The 20,266-nt window shown below is 41.5% G+C and overlaps 1 protein-coding gene across 1 annotated transcript in view; it reads left to right on the forward strand.

Moving 5' to 3' along the window:
- The first annotated feature begins 3,622 nt into the window (after window positions 1-3,622).
- CYP19A1 (cytochrome P450 family 19 subfamily A member 1) overlaps window positions 3,623-20,266 on the forward strand; it is a 29,219-nt gene continuing 12,575 nt past the window's right edge. The window contains exons 1-3 of the mRNA XM_065940843.1: window positions 3,623-3,767; window positions 6,976-7,126; window positions 18,996-19,150. Coding sequence (XP_065796915.1) covers window positions 3,623-3,767; window positions 6,976-7,126; window positions 18,996-19,150 — 451 coding nt within the window. The remainder of the gene's footprint in view (window positions 3,768-6,975; window positions 7,127-18,995; window positions 19,151-20,266) is intronic.

Genomic DNA, 20,266 nt, shown 5'->3' on the forward strand with positions numbered 1-20,266 from the left:
ACAGTTAACATCATACTCAGTGTGAAAAGCTGAAATATTCTTTAAGTTCAGGAGAAGGATGTCCACTCTTACCACTTTAATTCAACATAGTTTTGGAAGTCCTAGCCACAGTCAACAGAGAAGGAAAAGATATAAAAGGAATCTACACTGGAATGGAAGAAGTAAGACTGTCACTGTTTGCTAATGACTTGATAATACACACAGAAAATCCTAAAGACACCACCAAAAAATTTTACAAGAACTCATCAGTAAATTCAGTGAAATTGCAGGAGACAAAATTAACATGCAGAAATCTGTTGCATTTCTATACAATAAAAGGCGCTACTAGAGAAAATTTTAAAAATAATCCCATTCATAATAACATCACAAAGAATAAAATACCTTGGAAAAATCTAACCAAGGAGGTAAAAGACCTATACTTGGAAAACTATAAAGACAGCAATGAAAGAAATTGAACATGACACAAACAGATGGAATGATATACTGTGCTCATGGATTGGAAGAACTAATATTGTTAAATGATCATACTACACAAGGCAATCTACAGATTCAATAAAATACCTATCAAAACATAGCATTCTTCAAAGAACTAGAACAAGTATTCTAAAATTTGGAAACAAAAAAGATACCCATTAGCCAAGAGTATCTTAAGAAAGAAAAACACGAGGTATCCATGATTTGAAACAAAGCTATAATCATCCAAATAGTATACTTCTGGCACAAAATCAGACACATGGATCAAGGGAACAGAGTGGAAAGTGCAGAAATGACTCACACTGATATGGGCAATTAATCTACAACAATGAGGAAAAGACAACCTCTTCAATAAATGGTACTGAGAAAACTGGACACCTACACACAAAAGAATCAAACTACACCACTTACACCGTATATGAAAGAAAATTAAAAACAGATTAAAAACTTCAATGTAAGACCTGAAACTTTTAGAAGAAAATATAGATTTTGACACAGGTTTTAGCAATATTTTAGGGGATATGTCTCCTCAGGCACGGAAAATAAAAATAAACATAAATAAATGGGAGTAGAGTGGGAAAAAAAATCTTTTGTACAGCTAAGGAAACTATCAACCAAACAAAATGATCATCAACTAAACAGGAGAGGATGATATGTCCAACAAAGTGTTAATGTCCAAAATATATAATGAACTCATACAATTCAATATCAAAAAAACAAAACAACCCAATTTAAAAATGGGCAGAAGACTTGAATAGACATTTTTCCAAAGATACACAGATGGCCAACAGTCACATAAAAGCATGTTCAACATCACTAATTATCCAGGGAAATGCATATCAAAATCACAATGAGACATCACTTTACACCAGTCAGAATGGCTATTATCAAAGAGAGAACAAATAAGTTTTGGTGGGGATGTGGGGAAAAGGGAACACTTGTGCACTATTGGTGGGAGTGTTAATTGCTCTAGCCACTCTGGAAAAAAATCCGAAGCTTCCTCAAAAAATTAAAAATAAAACTACCTATGATCGGCAATTCTACTTCTGGGTATTTATGGGAAAAAATTAACATACTAATTCAAAAAGATACATGAACTGCTATGTGTTTTGCTGAATTATTCACAATAACCAAGATATGGCAGCAATCTAAGAGCTCGTAAACAGATGAATGGATAAAGATGATGTGGGGTGTGTGTATAAAATGAAATATTATTCAGACATAAAAAGGAGTGCAATATTACGATTTGTATCAACATAGATGGACCTAAGGGGTATTATGCTAAATGAATTAAGTCTGGCAGAGAAAGGCAAACACCATATGATTTCACTTATATGTGGAACCTGAAAACCAAAACAAATGAACAACCATAACTAAACAAAGTCATAAATACAGAGAACAAACAGGTGGTTGCCAGAGGGGAGGGGTGTCGGGGAAGGAAACAGTTGAAGGTGATTAAGAGGTACAAACTTTTAGTCACAAAATAAACTAGTCATGGGGATGAACTTTATAGTGTTAGAACACAGCAATAATTACATAATATCTTTCTGTGGTGACAGATAACAACTAGACATCATGGTGATTATTTTGAAATGTATAGAAAGACCAAATCACTATGCTGTGTGTACCAGGAACCAAAATGGTGGTGTACTTCGATTAAACCTCAAAAACAAACTCATAGAAAAGGAAATCAAGTATGTGGTTGCCAGAGGCAGGGGGTGGAAGGGGGCGGGGGATTAAATGAAGGTGGTCGAAAGGTACAAACTTCCAGTAATAAGATAAATAAGTGCTTCCCTTATGGCTCAGCTGGTAAACAATCCTCCTGGGTTCAATCCCTGGGTTGGGGAGAACCCATGGAGAAGGGAAAGGCTACCCACTCCAGTATTCTGACCTGGAGAATTCCATGGACTGTAGAGTCCATGGGGATGCAAAGAGTCGAACACAACTGAGGGATTTTCACTTTCCCGTAATAAGATAAGTAAGTACTAGGAAAGATAAAGTACAATATGATAAAGATGACCTACACTGCTGCATCTTATATATGAATTAATAAGAGAGGGAAGGAAGGAAGACTATTATTTTTCTATTTCTTCAATGTTGTATAAGATGATAGATCAGCACTAACCTTATTTGATAATCATTCCAGAATGCATGTAAGTCGAATCATTATATTGTACACCTTAAAATTACATACTACTGTATGTCAATTACAACTCAATAAAGCAGAAAAAAAAAAAATGCTCTCCAAGAGAAAAAAGGAAAAAGAAAACCACATCGGAACCAGAGAATCAAACTGAAAATTATCCTGTACAGGAGATTAGCTGTTGTGGAGAGCCGGTGGCTGGGTGGCACTTGAGCTACTGCTGGTGGTATCAACCAAGTCATCTCTTTTCTTCCTGCTTCCCCACTTCTCTTTCTCCTCCTCTCTTTTTATTCTTTCTCTCCTTTTCTTCTTTCCTACTACCTCTGTCATAGTCCAATGTGTATTGCTTCAACCAGCACATGGTGCAAGAGGTTTTCAAGCTTCATTAAACCAATAGGAAAAGATTGTCCTGAGTGAGTCAGGAGAATTCAATAGACAATTTATGGGAGGCTCTGAGAATGCCTTAGTGATGCCTCAGAAATACCTTCTGACTGGGTATTACTTTGGGGGGAGTAATCCCAAGGAAGCAAGGTAGTTGGGGATTGTATTATAAAAAATGTATTTGGCTTCGGGAAAAATATTGCTTAAACAGAAACTGCTGATGAAGTCACAGAATGACTCCACCTCTGGAATGAGCTTCATTTTCATATATTTTGGTAAGAAATTTGGCTCTTAGTTGAGCACTCGGTCACTCTACCCACTCAAGGGCAAGGTGATAAGGTTCTATCAGACCAAGTGTCTAAACGAACCTGAGACTCTACCAAGGTCAGAAATGCTGCACTTCAAGCCAAAAGATCTCTCTTGGGTTTGCTTGTTTTGACTTGTAACTATAAATTTGTCTTGCCTAAGTGTCCAATCATATTATAAAACAAAGCGCCGGTCTCTACGGTACAGCATCCTCTGCAGCAACAGGAGTCGTAAATGTACATTTTGGGGATTCTCTAATTTTTCCACTCTTCTGATCTCCACAGGACTTTAAATTGCTTCCCGATCAAGTAACACAAAATGTTCTTGGAAGTGCTGAACCCAAGGCATTACAATGTCACTAGCATGGTGTCCGAAGTTGTGCCTATTGCCAGCATTGCAATCCTGCTGCTCACTGGATTTCTTCTCTTGGTTTGGAATTATGAGGACACATCCTCAATACCAGGTAAGGCAGTCGTTTATTTCTGTATCTAAGGAGATTGTTTCCTTGGGCTTTTGATCCATGAGGGTAAAGGAAATTCTACAAAACGACAAAGAGTAAACCTGGGGAGCTGGCTGAAGTCCACAGCATATAAGCAAATGAGGACTCAGGTGAAAAAATGTTAGGCAATTATCTGCACATGTTTAATGAAAGCATTAAAACAATTCCTCAGATAATCTCTACCTGGCTGCACTTTGCTTTGGTAAAATAGACTTGGCACAAGTATCCTTTAAAATAAGTTTACAATGGGGACAGCAAAGTAAAATTCCAAGAACTCACTTTTCTTTTGATCAAATTCATTCCAACTTTGCTCTGAAGGTAAAAATGTCTCTGGAATGCCGTCTGTCCTTCTGTCTGTCTCCCTCCAACTTTGCCTCAGTCATGTCCTCTGCCCTCTCCCTTCCCAAACTTATTCTTTCTCTTTATCCCATTCTTTATTTTCTTTTATCCTTGGATAAGGTGGTGATGTTGATGCCACCATAAGAGCTGGATGGGTCCTGGATACTGGAAGAAAAGTGGGGGACCACTATCATTGCCTTGAAAACCTAGAAACATCTTCAACAAGCTCGGTGGACCAATTAAAAATAGAGTATAATATAATTATCCAGATATCTTCAGTAGGAACACCATCACTCCACACTGTCATACTAACTCAGAATTCTCAGAAATATCAGACTGCTTTTTAATTTTCAGGGAAAATTCCTCATAGCAAGCATCTGTCCCCAGTCCCATAGGACACTTGATAAGGCTTTATTTCAAGAGCATACTCATTACACACTTTCAAGTGTAGGCCTCTTTGCACAGTGATGGAGAGTGGGAGTATAGGGCTGCTGCAAAATGCCCTGGGTCTGGTTTCTTTATCATTTTCGACAGAATGGGCTGTCTCTCTGTTTGATTCAGCCTGGTATTTTAGGTTACTTTAAATGCCCAATGTAATGGAATGCTTAGTTGGTTTTCTTCTCTACTCCCTGATAGGGGTCTGAAGGAAGACTGTTCCATGGTCTTTAACTCACTGAATCCCATCTCCATCACTGCCCCTTTCTCACTGAATTCTCTTCCACCAGTGGGCACCTAAGTCAGGGTCCATGACTGGTAGAGGTGAGGGAGGGGCTGTTTTTAACAAGTCACCCCAGAGGTTTGCGTTGCAGGTGATGGTAGAACTCCCTTGGACCTTTGGGGAGGTGGGGGGAGGCAGGCACAGAATGAGCATCCCTGAAGCTCTGGGCTGAGGACATGAGGCTGTCCCACACTCACAGTCTATGACACTATCACACAGTGCTGTCACTCTCAGTCCTGCCTGAAGTGGATCCTCGTGTGGACCTTTCATTTTCCCAGGTGGTTTTCCTGAGCAGTCAAGGTTGAGAGCACAGAATGGAGCCCAACCCCTTCATTTGATATAAAGGGAAGTTGAGCACCAGAGAGGGCCTCTGCCTGGTTCAGGCAGTATGAATAACTGCGGAGTCAATCTCTTCTGTTCATACGTGAGGGGTTAAAGCTCCAGAAGAGAAAAGGCTTGCCAGCATCTCAGCTGGAAGGAAAGTGGGAATGGGGGAGCAAGGGAACCACCAGGAAGTCCTAAATCCCGGATGGATGTTCATTTTGCTACTAGGGAGTTCTATTGAATATCATGCTTTCCCTGGGGAAAGGTGAGGTCTGGTTAGAACTCTCTAGCTCTAGAACCCTCTAGGCCAGATCCCTCCAATCACCAGCTCTCTGGGCTCTGAGTGTTATGCATATGGGGAATCTCAGGGTCAGTGGAGCCAAAGAATAGGGAAGGGAACTCCAAGGGAGTTCTACCATCACCTGCAACGCAAACCTCTTCTTAAACCAGTCCATTCAGACAGTGAGCCAAATTCCTCCACTTAACAATTTTCAAAGCAGTTTCATGCCCACGTTCTCTTGTGAAGCTCTGGGCACTCTGGTGAGGTAAGTGTGTTGATTCCTACTTTGCAGATGAAAAAAATGAGACATAAAGAGGCCAGAAGTCCACAACTGGTAGATGATGAAGCTCGGACTCAAATCTAAGCTTCTTAAACCCACATTTACTGAGAGGCCCTGTGTTATCAGGTCATGGGGACAGGGGGTCCCGGAGTGTGCACAGGTGACACACATAGGCAGAGGACATAGTGCCAGGGAGGCCCGTGAGGGTTGGAGAGGAAAGAATCATTCCTACTTGGTGATTTGCAAGCTTCAACTTGGGGAAACTGCGCCAGTTCACTGATCTCTGCCAAGGCTACGGTTACCTGGCGCCTGGCACCTCTCCCTTCCCCAAGTTTACAGGGTGATATCTAACCTTGTACGTGGGCCCTCTCCCCCAGACCCTCTCTCTGCCCTGTGCACCACATTCGTTACAGGAGCACTGGGGGGAAAAAGGCATGGTGATACAGTCTCCTTTTGCCCGTTAAAAATCTGTTCTACATAAAATGCACAAATAAACATGTGATTACAGATCAGAACAAGGAGGAGGATGTTAGCAGGATCCCAGAAACTCCTCTTGTGCCTTTCCAGTTATACCCTCTGTCACCCCCAGAAGTAAATAAATAGCCTTCTATTCTATAATGATCACTCCCCCGCTTTCTGATAGATTTTTCACCTAATTTCATATTTTAAACAACATACTTCAGTATTACCTGCTCTTGCATATTTTAGCAACAGGAATCCTATATTACTTATTCTTCTGTCTTGGTTTTTTCCTTACACTTTTGCCTGTAGGTTTCATTCAGGTTGTGGCATGCAGCTGCAGTTCACATAGTATGCAGTTACATGAACATCTCACTGTTTAGTCACCTATTCTACTGTTAGTGGACATTTGGGGAGTGTTCACTTTGGGGCTACTGTGAACAAGGCTGCTATGAACATTCATGTGCACAGGTTTATTCTGTCTAATGAGGTTTAGCTTAAGAGTCTCTTCTTAAACCAGTCCATTCAGACTGAAATTATTGAGCCCGAAAGGAATTGGTGTGGGGTGTACTACTTTTTAATTGTAGAGCTGTGAAGAGCCTCATGTTAACTTGTGTTGTTATTTTAATTATTTTGTATGTGAAACTCACCCATATACGTCAGAAGACGTAAAAGGACATTTGGATTTATAGGAACAAGAACTGCAGTATCTTAAGCAATTGGTCTTTTGAGTGGTGCTGAAATACTGACTGTGATCTGATCACTTTCCTAGGTCCCAGCTACTTCCTGGGAATTGGGCCCCTCATTTCCCACTGCAGGTTCCTCTGGATGGGGATCGGCAGTGCCTGCAATTACTACAACAAGATGTATGGAGAATTCATGAGAGTCTGGGTATGTGGAGAGGAAACCCTTATTATTAGCAAGTAAGTCTCAATAACTGGAGAGATACCTGAAAAATCAAGGTTGGGATATTTCCTATTAAAAATCAAACTTATTTTGATATTTTGCCATCTTTGTTTCCAATGGTTTTACTACTTAAATAAAGATGAGTGATTCCCAGGGAATAATATAACACTCGAGACAAACAGAATAATTGGGTTTTGCTTGAAACCTGAGGTATATACAATGAATTCTAGAAAGACTGGAAATTATTCAAAATATCTCTGAGCAGGGAATGTGGAAACTTAGAATATAGATGATTTGGTTTTGACAAAACTCTTGAAGGAGAGGTGTTATCTTTTATACTTCCCTAAGATTTTGGTCTTAACTGTAGAAGCAAGCAAGAAAACAAATAAACAAGCAATAGTAATAGAAAACAAATACCTGAGGGGAGCGGAATTCTGATTGCATCAATTTGCTGATGTGTTTCTAATGCCAACAGGAGGGGAGACAGCAGACGAAGAAGGCATTCTTCTCTTTACAGAATGCAGCTATCCTAAGGTGACTGTCTGCCAGTGTCCCAGTAAAAGCAATGGCATTCTCCTGCTCCTCGTATACTGTTACATTTTCCAGATAACTTTGGGAGAACTTTGGAGTTCACTCCAGTGTTAACAAAATATGGATCAACTAAAGAACTAGCTTTGTGAAATATTAGTTCTCTTACTGACTGATCATAGAAAATGAAGAGTTTAAAATAAAGCACATATCATAAATGTTCAGCTACTTTGCTAGAATTTTAGCAAAGCTAGGTACCAGAATGTCTCATTAATGAGATTTTATATTTATAATCCCTGACAAAGATTTACTCAGAAACTAAGACTGACCAGTGTGATTTACTTATTTATTAGAAGTTTTTCTTCAGATACATAAACTTGCCCAGAAATAAGTGAAGCATTTCTGGGAACTACATTGGCTTTTCTCATGCCATGATGTTATACATCATTTCTGAAAATACCATGGTAAACACAAAGCCTGAATATTTTGAACCAAATACTTGAAAGAAGGGAGAAGGGGAGAAAAAGGTGTTATCCTTCCAAATATTTCTACCTATCCAAGAATGTTATTTTGAACCAGACTAATTTCTCAATTGTTGCCTGGGTGTTCTCCCATTTCATTCAGTTAGGTGTTGTAAGAGTCTTAACAGTAACTAAGACTGACCATGTTTATATAACCAAACATGCTTATACAGCTTCAGTGGAAACGTCATTTAGGTGGAAATGTCATTTCACTGGGTTAAAGTCAAACACCCCAGTACAGTGGTTCTGACTGTGGTCCCCTGACCAGCAGCAGCCACATCTGGCTTTCCATCCTTGGTCCCTCCCTGACACACTAAAGAAGAAAGCCTGGGGTCGGGGCCCAGGGGTCTTTGTCCATGAGCTCTCCAGGTCATTCTGAGGCACACTGCAGTTTGAGACTGGCTGCTCTAATGGTGAGAACATAGGTGCTCTTAGGCTTTACTCAACTTGGTCTATCGAGCTCTGCTCAGCCAAATTTAAGTGAATTCGACATGTTCTCATGTTCAGAATCAGTACTTCACTCATTTTTGCAGCCAATTTTGAGTCTCGAAATTGTCCTGGAACAGATGACGATTGAGCTTGGGGACTGGGACACTGCCTCCTGCTCTTTGATCTCCCAGGGCAGAAAGCTGCCTCCCAGCCCTCCTCAGGTCAGCATCTGCCTGTCCCTCAGATACAGGTGAAGGGACCCACAGGATAGTTATCCAAAAGGATGACACCTGCAGCTCGGGAACTAGAGCACCGCTTCTTGCCCTGGCTTCACATCAAAGTCGCCCAGGGAGCTGTTCAACTACCCAATGCCCAGGTCACATCCCAAGTTTTATAGTCTCTTGATGGGGGGACCCAGGCACTGATGGTGTTCAGAGCCCTCCAGGTATTTCCAATATGCTGCAGAGCTGGAGGGAGGAGAGAAGGTAAGAAGCTTCCAGGACAGAGGGCTTTTCCCTTCAGTATGGGGAAATACTGAAGCAGGTTGTAGTGGATTTGTCTAATCTTCTCCCCCTGAAGTCTAGGTCAGGTGGTGGAGGTGCAAGATGTGACCTGGAGGGAAGAAGGAAGCACATGAGAAAGGATCAGGTGATCAGGACAGAAACTGCTTGCAGACACTAGATACTCAGATCCCCAGATAAATGCCCAGGAACCTCACAGGCGATTCCTGAAATAGGATCCTGGTCACAGCACGTGGTGTCTAACCAGTCTGCACCTTTCAGGAAAGTGACCTTACCGACCCCGACACTGTCAGCTGCTTACTTCGCCCTGAGGACACAGACAACAGCCATCTTCCCTGCCCCCGGCTCCATCCCTGCTCTCCCAGCTCTCCCCCTGTCCTGTCCTCACAGGCTTTTCTCTGGTTGGAGTCTCTGTGTTCTCTATAATTGCCTCTGAGCCACGCAGATTTTGTTGTTAAGGCTGAGCTCCCCGCAGGAATAGGACGTGTTTGTCCCCATCTCCTTCCCTCGCTGTTCTTCAGATCCTCCCAGAACTTCCTGTACCTCTTGAAGAGACCCCACTGGACCCCAGAAAGCTTTTTCTTTGAATAATATGCCAGGTCTTCTCTCTTCTGAAAGTTTGACATCTGTCGTCATTACAACTGTGCTGAGATTATGGCTCAACTTTTCAGATCAGCTTAGTTCTGAAGTGGTGGGGGCTGCAGAGCTGTGGGTGGGGGAGATGTCAGGCACCAGTGCTGCTGGGCTTCTGCCTGAGATGCTGGGGGCGGCAGGGGGAGGGCATCTGATCGTCTGTAGGTAAACTGCGCACCATCCCCCAGGCAGGGGTGCTGTAAATAATGAGGGGCCACAGATACTTCATGCCATAAGTATATATTGGTGTTTGCAAGAATATCAAAAAGAAGAATGTGGGTAGCATCAATAAGGGAGTAGCACTTAATACACTGATGATGATGATGAGATGTCGCTTTGTCGTGTCTGACTCTTTGCGACCCCATGGACTGTAGCCTACCAGGATCCTCAGTCCATGGGATTTTCCAGGCAAGAATACTGGAGTGGGTTGCCAGTGCCTTCTCCAGGGGATCTTCCCGACCCAGGGGTCGAACCTGGGTCTTCTGCATTGTAGGCAGACATTTTACCATCTGAGCTACCAGGGAAGCCCACTAACTGGGGTCAAATTGGCCCATCTCCTACTAATTTAAATACTAATTACTATTATAGTATTCATATACCTATTTTAATAGTGTATAAATTTATCCCCATGTTGTGGGATTTTTATGGTAAAACTCAGATAGTTCCAGGCAAACCAGGATGGTAGCCCACACTATTATCAGGTAGATATGTGCTGTATAGAAGATGAGGTGGGTGGAACTTCTTTCAGATGGGGAAGAATCAGGATTCCATTTCAGATATGTTGACTTGACTTGCCTAGCACCACTGAATGGAATATTAAGAAGGAATTTCTGACCATCCAGACCTTCCACTGTAGTCAGAAACTAGCAAAGGAGCTGAGGAGGAGAGCCAAACAGAGAAAGGAAAACCAGGAGAGAGTGGAGGTCTGAAAGCCAGGTGAGGAATGCATGTCAGGGAGGATGGAACTGGCAAGTATCCAGATAATGCCACATGACTAGACAGAGATGTGAGCATTGCATTTAGCACCAGGGAGGTTAAGGGTGACCTTGACAAGGGGAGTTTCAGTGGAGTTCTGGGGGCAAAATGAGACCACTGTGGAGAATGGGGAGAGAAGAATTGGAGGTGGCAGATACAAACTCTTCAAGGCGTTTGCCCTAAAGGAGGCAGAGGAATAGAATAAGGCTGAAAGGGGTATTTGGTCCAAGTCTTTTTGTTTGCTGAGATACAAGATACTATGATATGTGTGCTTTGGTGGGAATGATGAGTCACAGAGGAAAACCATCGGCGCAGCAGAAAGAAGGAGTGTGCCAGGTGAGATGACAAAGGAGTGACAGGTGGAATTGGCCTTGAATAGGGACATGGAAGTTCATCCCCAGTAACAGAAGTGAAGATTGAACATATGGGCACTGATCCTGATAGCTGGACTTGCAGAGGTTTTAATTGCTTCTGTTTTCTCAGCAAAATAGGGTCAAGTCTCTGTGTGTGTGTTAGTTGTGTCCAACTCTTTGCGACCCCACAGACTGTAGCCTGCCAGGCTCCTCTGTCCATGGGGTTCTCCGGGCAAGAATACAGGAATGTGCAGCCATTCCTTTCTCCAGGGCCTCTTCCTGACCCAATCAAGTCTGTAGATGAGATTAAAGGTGAGGAAGTAGAACACTGGAGAAGACAGGAGGCAGGATATAACAGTCATACAGGAGACAAGAGTGTGACTGGACTCAGGAAATGTACTAGAATGGGCAACTGCACCTTGGGCCCATTTGAATTTAACTGAGACCTGTGTGTGTGTGTGTGTGTGTGTGTGTGTGTGTGTGTGTGTGTGTGTGTGTGTGTGTGTGTGTGTGTGTGTGTGTGTGTGTGTGTGTGTGTGTGTGTGTGTGTGTGTGTGTGTGTGTGTGTGTGTGTGTGTGTGTGTGTGTGTGTGTGTGTGTGTCTTTGTGCATGTATGGTTTTCCCCTAGCCCCATTCAGCTGCCAGGTGCAAGCAGAGTAAGCGGAGTTGGCTTTAATAGGGTTGAGATTTTACCAGGGAACTAGGACAAAGTAAGTAGAAGTTCAAGGAGGTGAGGATGCATGACAGGCAGAGACTGTAATGATAGACAAGAAACATTTTTCCAACTTTCTAGTAAGAAAAGTTCAAATGAACAAGAAAGAAGAACAATCTCCCTACTTTTTGCTGACCTTGACCTTCTGAAGAGACCATGTCAGTTGTCTTACACGATGTCACACATTCCATCTTTCTTTCATTGTCTCATTATGGTGTCATTGAACATACTCTTCTATTCCTGGTATTGCTTATAAACTGAACACTACGTTTATAAGATCAATCCAATCCAGATCAACTGTTTTGTAAGAATATTTTCCTGTTTAGTCCTGGACACTTCATATTGCATCATAATCAAGAGCCCAGGGAAGGTGGTCCCATATTATGAATACTAAATCTAATCAGCTTAGGGTGGTTGCAGTTAGGTCTGTTATATTCATTCTCTCTTGCAGTGACCTCAGTATTAGAGCTGCATAAGAATATTAGAGGGCAAAAGACAGGGAAAACGTGATAGGATTGATGCAGTGTGAGTGACAGGCACAGAACAGGTCTACAGGAAGCAAGTGCTTTTGAATGTTTGGTACCAGCTGTTCCACTGATTGTCTCCCCATATTTCTAGTACTCATCATTCTTGAACCTCACCAAGAGTCTGTGAATTCTTTAAACTCAGAAGGGATGTTTTTGTTTGTTTGTTTGTTTTTACCACCTAAACTTCTTTTCTTTACCACCTAAACTGACTTCCTGGCTTCTTTTCATTCTGAGGAGACAAAAGATTTGCCTTCTTTGGAGATAGCTTTTGACTTCAGTCATGTTTTGAGAAGAATAATAACCTCAGGGACCAGGCATCTTAAACTACCCAGTATCCCTTCTGAGCTTGGTGACTCTCTGGTCTCTTCTCAGTGGTGAGAGACCCTCAGTCTCTCAGTCAATCCATGTAACATCCCCCTTACCTAGTGTTACAGCCAGTACAATTATGGGAAGGAGGTCTCTACTGTCCACCTAAATGTCAGGAGAGCTCTGGGCTTAGCACCTCACCAACCTTCCCTTCTTCACTCTCCTGATTTACTCTGGTTAGATAAAACCAGCCTACTTTTGACAAGTGATCTTGTTTTAAACTGCTTGTCTTTAGTCACACTTTGCTTGCTGTGTGTATCACCTTTGTCTTGCCTGCATGTGCGTGTTAAGTTGCTCAGTCGTGTCTCTTTGTGACCCTATGGACTGTAGCCCACCATGCTCCTCAGTCATTGGGATTCTCCAGACAAGGATACTGGCGTGGGTTGCCATGCCCTCCCTGAGGGGATCTTCCCAGCCCAGGGATCGCTTATGTCTCCTGCACTGACAGGTGGGTTATTTACCACTAACACTACCTGGGAAGCATTCTTTGCCAAGTTAGAGCCTCTGTCTCAGCATAAATAAGATATTGGTGCCCCTTAAAGAACACATTGCCTTTAAATGGTAGCTCTTTATTAACCAGCATTTACTCGGATTGAGATTTCTTATTCTCTTCTTTTAAACTGATAAGGTAGTTCCTCAAAACATATGGAAAGACCAATATCTTTTATGAAATATGCCAAAGCTCTAGGAGTCAGAGTAGAAAAATACTGTTCTGCCTGTTTCCTAACTAAAATGTGTATACTAGTTTGTTAATAATGAGGCAATAAATTGCTTACTTTCTGTTTTAATTATAGAACAAGGTGGGGGAAGGTGAGAAAGATAGAGCCCTAAATTCTTTTAATCAATACAAATTTCAGTCCTTTCTATAGCATGATATTTCCACACAGGACAAAGTTTGACTAGTTGGTCAAACTAATTCCTTGAAACACAAATAGAGGCATCTAGATATTTGGGTTTTTTGCTTTTATATTTGCTAGGAAGAGAAAAACTTACCCCAAACTAGGATAATTTGGTTAATATTATCTGGGATTAAGTCAAGAATATATGTGACTTAGTATTTTGGTTTGAAAATAAGATTTTGTTCCTGAAATAGATATCAAGTAAATAACTCATTCATATGATAATTCTGTTTTCATTTCATAGCACTGCCATTATTTCAGGGGCTTTCTTTTAAAGTTTACATGGGAACTTGAAATCCATCACAGAGGTGTGGGTTTGGCTAGTACTTAGCCCACCACCTAATCTACTCAGTTGGAGCTGAGCTCCTTTGGCCCAGGATCTTCTATGGCAATGTGTTCTCACAGGCATTCACTGAACAACCTCATTAGAGCTAAATCATCCTTTTGGAGTCAATTGCAACTTGGAGAGAGAGGAACTAATGAGAAGTTGTCCGCCCTAACCCACTGGAAGAATAAATGCATAGGGTATAGGAGCCACTCCCCATCTTTCAGAGTTGTCTGTTCAGAAAATAGCTACAGTAGGAGAATTTGCAGTTGAGAAGCAGAATTTTAATATAGAAGGAAGGCAGAGCCAAAGTACTAGTAAATACATGAAAATCTGTACAATATTAAGCACACCAAAATAAGGGAGGAAATAACATCTAAAGTAAAGCTAACATCAGAAATAAGTTATGCATCTAGAATTTGCACAATTGAGCACTGTGTGATTCCTTCCAATTTCTATCCCCTGCACACCAGAAAAAGTCCAGATTCTCCCTCTTTTGCAATGTCACAAAGATGTTTATAAATATATCCTAGGGATTTCCCTGGCAGTCCAGTGGTTAAGACTTCACCTTCCAATGCCCGTGGTGTGGGTTCCATCCCTGATGGGGCAGCTAAGATCCCACATGCCTTGCAGCCAAAAGAATCACAACATAAGACAGATACAATATTGTAACAAATTCAATAAAGACTCAAAAAATGGTCCACATAAAAAAAATTTTTTTGTTTAAAAATATATTTACTTTCCTGTTATAATGTTCATATTTTCCTTTATTCCTCTACTCAAATGTTTGATCCCTTTCTGATGTCATGATCTGTGTCTCTTCTGAACTCCACTCTGGCCTTGGATACATGGAATAGTGGGAAAGCTCTGGAAGGTCTATTTTAACTTCCCTAGCAGACTTGAGCAGGTAGGCTCTTGAGCCCCGAATTTAAGGGTTATATCATTTTAGCTGTGCCTATGGCAGCTCCTCACCAGAGCACACAAGGTGGGCATCTTTTATACACATTCTGGCTCCTGTCTTATAAATACGGCTGAACCATAGACTGATACCGGTTCACCCTGCACTGACTTTCTTCATGTCTCCAGCTGCTGCCCTGCAAAAAACCTCTACTTCTCTGCTCACCACTCTGTCCCTCTTTTTAATTCCCAAACTCTGCTTCTTTTTTCTGATTATCTCTGTGAAAAAATGGCTGCAATTTGAAGATACTCAAGTGGAATTTTTGAAGTTTCATAAACATATAAGGAGGAAAGTCACTCTGCTATGCTTGTGTTACTAAGATGGATTTACACTTGGCCATGTGGTCCACATATAAATACTGTGACATAAACCCTGTAATCTGAAGAGCCTGTTGTCCTGCCCTACAGAGGGTTCTGGGTAACAAGCTTGGAACAGCTGTACTAGCAAAGGGAGGTTGAAGGTGGTACATGAGACCTAAGGTTGTTCCAGTGGTTTGTGTGAGCTCTGTATAGGGTGAGATTTATGCTGAGTTTTTTTTTTTTTTTTTTTTTTCCCTCTGATGGGCAAGGCTGAGTGAGGTGGTAATCATGTCTGCTGATGATTGGGTTTGTATTTTTGCTTTGTTTGTTGTTTAGATGAGGCATGCTGCACAGGGTGCTACTGGTTGTTGAGTGATGTCAGGTTTTGTATTCAAGTGAGCTGTGGATGTGAGTTTTACATGGTTCTATGTATTATTCTACGCTGGTCAGGTACTCTTATCTGCTCTCAGCTGGTGTTCTGCATGCATTTCTGTGTCTGAAGGCGTATTCCTGATGTATCCGTGAAGAGAGATGTACGCCACATGAACCTACTCCTCTGCCATCTTGTCCTCCTAAAGTTTTTTATTAAACTATAATGATTTACAATGTTTTGTTAGTATCAGATATACAGCACAATGATTCAATTTTACACACACACACTCCTTCAGATTCTGTTTTCTTATTTGTTGGTGTTCAGTCACTAAGTTGTGTCCAACTCTTTATGACCCCACGGACTGTAGCCTGGAGGCTCGTCTGTCTCTGGGATTTCCCAGATAAGAATACTGGAGTGGGTTGCCATTTCCTTTTCCAAGGGATTTTCCTGACTCAGGGATCGAATCTGGGTCTCTTGCATTGGCAGGCAAATTCTTTAGCGATGAGCCACCAGGGAAGCCCTGTTTTTCTTATACATTATTACAAAATATTGAAGATAGTTCCCTATGCTATACAGTAGGTCCTTGTTGGTTATCTATCTCACATATAGTAGTGTGTATATGTTCCTCTTAACCCCCTTTCGCCTTTGGTAATCTTGTTTTCTAGATGTGTGAGTCTCTTTCTGTTTTGTAAATAAGTTCATTTTTATCCTTTTTTTTTTTTTACTTTAGATTCCACATACGAGTGATACCATGATATTTTTCTTTGTCTGGTTTACTTACTATGATAATCTCTAGGTTCTTCCAGTTCCATTCAGTTGCTCGGTTGTGTCTAACTCTTTGTGACCCCACGGACTGCAGCACGCCAAGCTTCCCTGTCCATCAAGAAAACCTTGAGCTTGCTCAAACTCATGTCCATCGAGTTGGTGATGGCATCCAACCATCTCATCCTCTGTCGTCCCCTTTTCTTCCTGCCCTCAATCTTTCCCAGCATCAGGGTCTTTTCCAATGAGTGAGTTCTTTACATCAGGTAGCCAAAGTATTGGAACTTCTACTGGACTATTGGAGTATAGGTCCTTCCAAGTTGCTGCAAATGGCGTTATTTCATTCTGTTTTATGGCTGAGTAATATTCCATCGTGTGTATGTACCGCATCTTCTTTACCCACCCACCTGACAGTGGACATTTAGGTTGCTTCCATGTCTTGGCTGTTGTAAATAGTGCTGCTGTGAAAACTGAGGTGCTTTATTGTTCTGAACTATGTTTTCCTCTGGACATATGCATAGGAATGGGATCATTCGATCACAATGAAGCTCTATTTTTAGTTTTTAAAGGAACCTCTGCACTGTTTTCCATAGTGGCTGCACCAATTTATTTAATACATTCCCACCAACAGTGAAGGTTTCCTTTTTATACACATACTTTCCAGCATTTATTATTTATAGACTTTTTCATGATAGCCATTCTGACTGGAGTGAGGTGATACCTCATAGTAGTTCTGATTTGCATTTCTCTAATAATTAGCAATGTTGAACATCTCTTCATGTGCTTGTTGACCATCTGTATGTCTTCTTTGAAGAAATGTTTATTTACCTCTTCTGCCCATTTTTTAATTGGGTTCTTTGATTTTTTTAAATATTGAATTGTATAAGCTGTTTGAGTATTTTAGAAATCAATGCCTTATTGATCTCACCAATTGCAAACATTCCCTCTCATTGGTAGTTTGTCTTTTTCTTTTGTTTATGGTTTCCTCTGCTGTGCAAAAGTTTTAAATTCAGTTAGGCCCTGTTTATATTTGTTTTTATTTCCACTATTCTAGGAGACGCATCCAAAAAGATATTACTGTGATTTATGGCAAAGAGTGACCTTCCTATGTTTCCCTCTAGGTGGGAAAATCAATCAGTGTGATATACCACATTAACACATTGAAGAGTAAAAACCATGCGATCATCTCAATAGATGTGGAAAAACGTTTTGATAAAAATTAACAGCCATTTATAATAAAAACTCACCAGAAAGTGGGCATAGAGGGAATCTATGTCAACATAATAAAAGCCATGTATGAAAAACCCACAGCAAACATCATACTAAATGGTGAAAAGCTGAAAGCTTTTTCTCTAAAACCAAGAAAAAGACAAGGATGCCCACACTTGCCACTTTTCTTTGCTATAGTTTTGGAAGTCCTGGCCATAGCAATCAGAGAAGAAAAAGAAATAACAGAAATTCAAATTGGAAAAGAAGTAAAACTCTCACTTTTGGAGATCACATGATATTACATAGAAAACCCTATCCTTTCAATTATTAAATTATTTAAATGATTGATTTATACTTCTAATGCCATAGCCTGACTTATAAGTAGCCTTAATAAAAGAGCTTCTCATCAAAGTGAGCCTCTCTAAAAAGAACTCTGTACTGCTGTCCTATGAAGACGATATTCTCCTCACATGTGGAGGCCCCATGATGCGTTCAGTTAGAATTTTTAAAAATTTTATAATATTTAATGCCTTATCATACCCTAATTCTACTGGGATTGGAGGTAGAAAGCAAGCCCTGGAGGAGATCTGTGGGGAGGGGGCTGCCTCCTCCCTACCTACTTGTTCTGAAAGCTGAAGCTAGGCTGTAAGAACTGGTCCAAGAGCGAAGGTAGAGGGCGGAGTAGTGCAAGAAGAACTGGGAAGTTGAAGGAAGCCTAGGCTATTGGCAAAGTCCCAGGGATGCCATATCAAGGACTATCTAATGGCTCAACATATCCTACATCTTGGGAGAACTCTGTGACCCTCTAGACCCTGGTGATTCATGACGGATGCAGAGCCTCAAAAGAACTGCTGTCACCACCACAGAGAGCCTTCCAGGTCCACCCAAGTCAGTCAAGTTCAAGGCAGAGGTACCCAGGTATATCCTTCAGTCCCAGAATGATACCCCTGGAGGGGCCAGGCCTGATTAGAGACTCTGGGGAATAGGTGGTACAAGGCAGAACTGCTGCTTTCAGACTAAAGAGATGAGACTTCAAATATTCCAGCATCTCCCAATTCTGAGATTCACTTCTGTGGGGGGTGGCGGGGAGGGGAGAGAAGGGCACCATCTGGAGTGGGGCTGCTTCAGGGCTGGAGGCTCTCAGAAACATGGTGGTGTGGAGGGTGCAGTTTCTCACAGCCTTGCAGCTTTGACCACATTCGTGGGTAATATTTTAGAGACTTGGTGTCAGAGAAGAAGGGCAAATAACAAATAACTCTGTGTGTTGTTTGTTGATCTTCAGTGACGCCCAAACAGAGAGCTAGTAGGTAGAAATGTTTTAACTGGAGGAGGAGGTTCTTATGCTAACACAAGTACCTATTTAATCTGAACACTAGAAATAATGCATTTTTGTCTCGATCAAATGCATCTGCTCCAAGAGCCAACAGGTAGTCAAACTCATCATCGTGAGTTCTTGACCCTTAAAAATCAACACCAAGGTTTGTTTTTGCTGCAGGTCCTCAAGTATGTTCCATGTAATGAAGCACAGTCACTATATATCCCGGTTTGGCAGCAAACTGGGGTTGCAGTTCATCGGCATGCACGAGAAAGGCATCATATTCAACAATAACCCAGCACTCTGGAAAGCTGTTCGACCTTTCTTTACAAAAGGTATTCAGGTGCCGGGTACATTCTGCTGCTTTGTCTATGAGCATGTCTGTTTTGGAAGCATTTTTAACTTCTGCTACTTCACAATTTTAAAATGGTTACAGCTAACATTCATTACATATGCATTTTACAGTAGGCGCGATTTTAAACACTTAATGCCACAGTAACTCCATGTAGTAAACAATAATAATATCACCTACATTTTGCAAATGAGAAAACTGAGGCATAAAGAAGTTAACTGCCTTGCCCAATTTCCACCATTAGTAAATGGTAGCACAGAAGACAACCCCAGAGCCTACATATTTAACCACTTTGATCTGGTTCTTCCTGTTTCTACATCCCTCTCATGGATTTAAAGAAGAATCGGCTCTCTATACACTTAATGTCACTTCAATTAAGAATTGAGTGTGTCAGCCATATTTAGCACAGCCAACATGTTTGGTGAAGCATTGGTTGACATCCCACGTGTTTTAACAGAAAACAGTTTGCAAATAACTTAGATAATTTCAAAACTGTGAATGGCTATATATGTCATTTCTTCCAGGCTCTAGGTTTTTTACTTAAGTATATACATTTCTAGAGAGCTTATGACTTTTCCCCAAGGCAACATAGCCAGATATGGAATAGCAAAAACTAGATTCCAAAATCCTTATCTAGCGATTTCCCTCCCTCTATCTGCCACTGGAATTGAAGTCTTTCTTATAGTTTTATGGGTCAAAAGTCTGATGTGGGTCTCACAGGGCAATAATCAAGATACTGCTGCTGCTGCTGCTCCTAAGTCACTTCAGTCATGTCCAACCCTGTGTGACGCCATAGACGGCAGCCCACCAGCCTCCTCTGTCCCTGGGATTCTTTAGGCAAGAACACTGGAGTGGGTTGCCATTTCCTTCTCCAATGCAAGAAAGTGAAAAGTGAAAGTGAAGCCACTCAGTCGTGTCCAGCTCTCAGCGACCCCATGGACTGTAGCCTACCAGGCTCCTCCGTCCATGGGATTCTCTAGGCAAGAATACTGGAGTGGGTTGCCATTTCCTTCTCCAATCAAGATACTGGGAAAACTCTATTCCTTTCTGGAGGATCTAGGGAGAAAATGTTTCTTTGCCTTTTCCAGCTTCTAGAGGC

The sequence above is a fragment of the Muntiacus reevesi genome, chromosome 7 (genome assembly GCF_963930625.1).
Source record: "Muntiacus reevesi chromosome 7, mMunRee1.1, whole genome shotgun sequence".
In the NCBI taxonomy this organism is placed as follows: domain Eukaryota; kingdom Metazoa; phylum Chordata; class Mammalia; order Artiodactyla; family Cervidae; genus Muntiacus; species Muntiacus reevesi.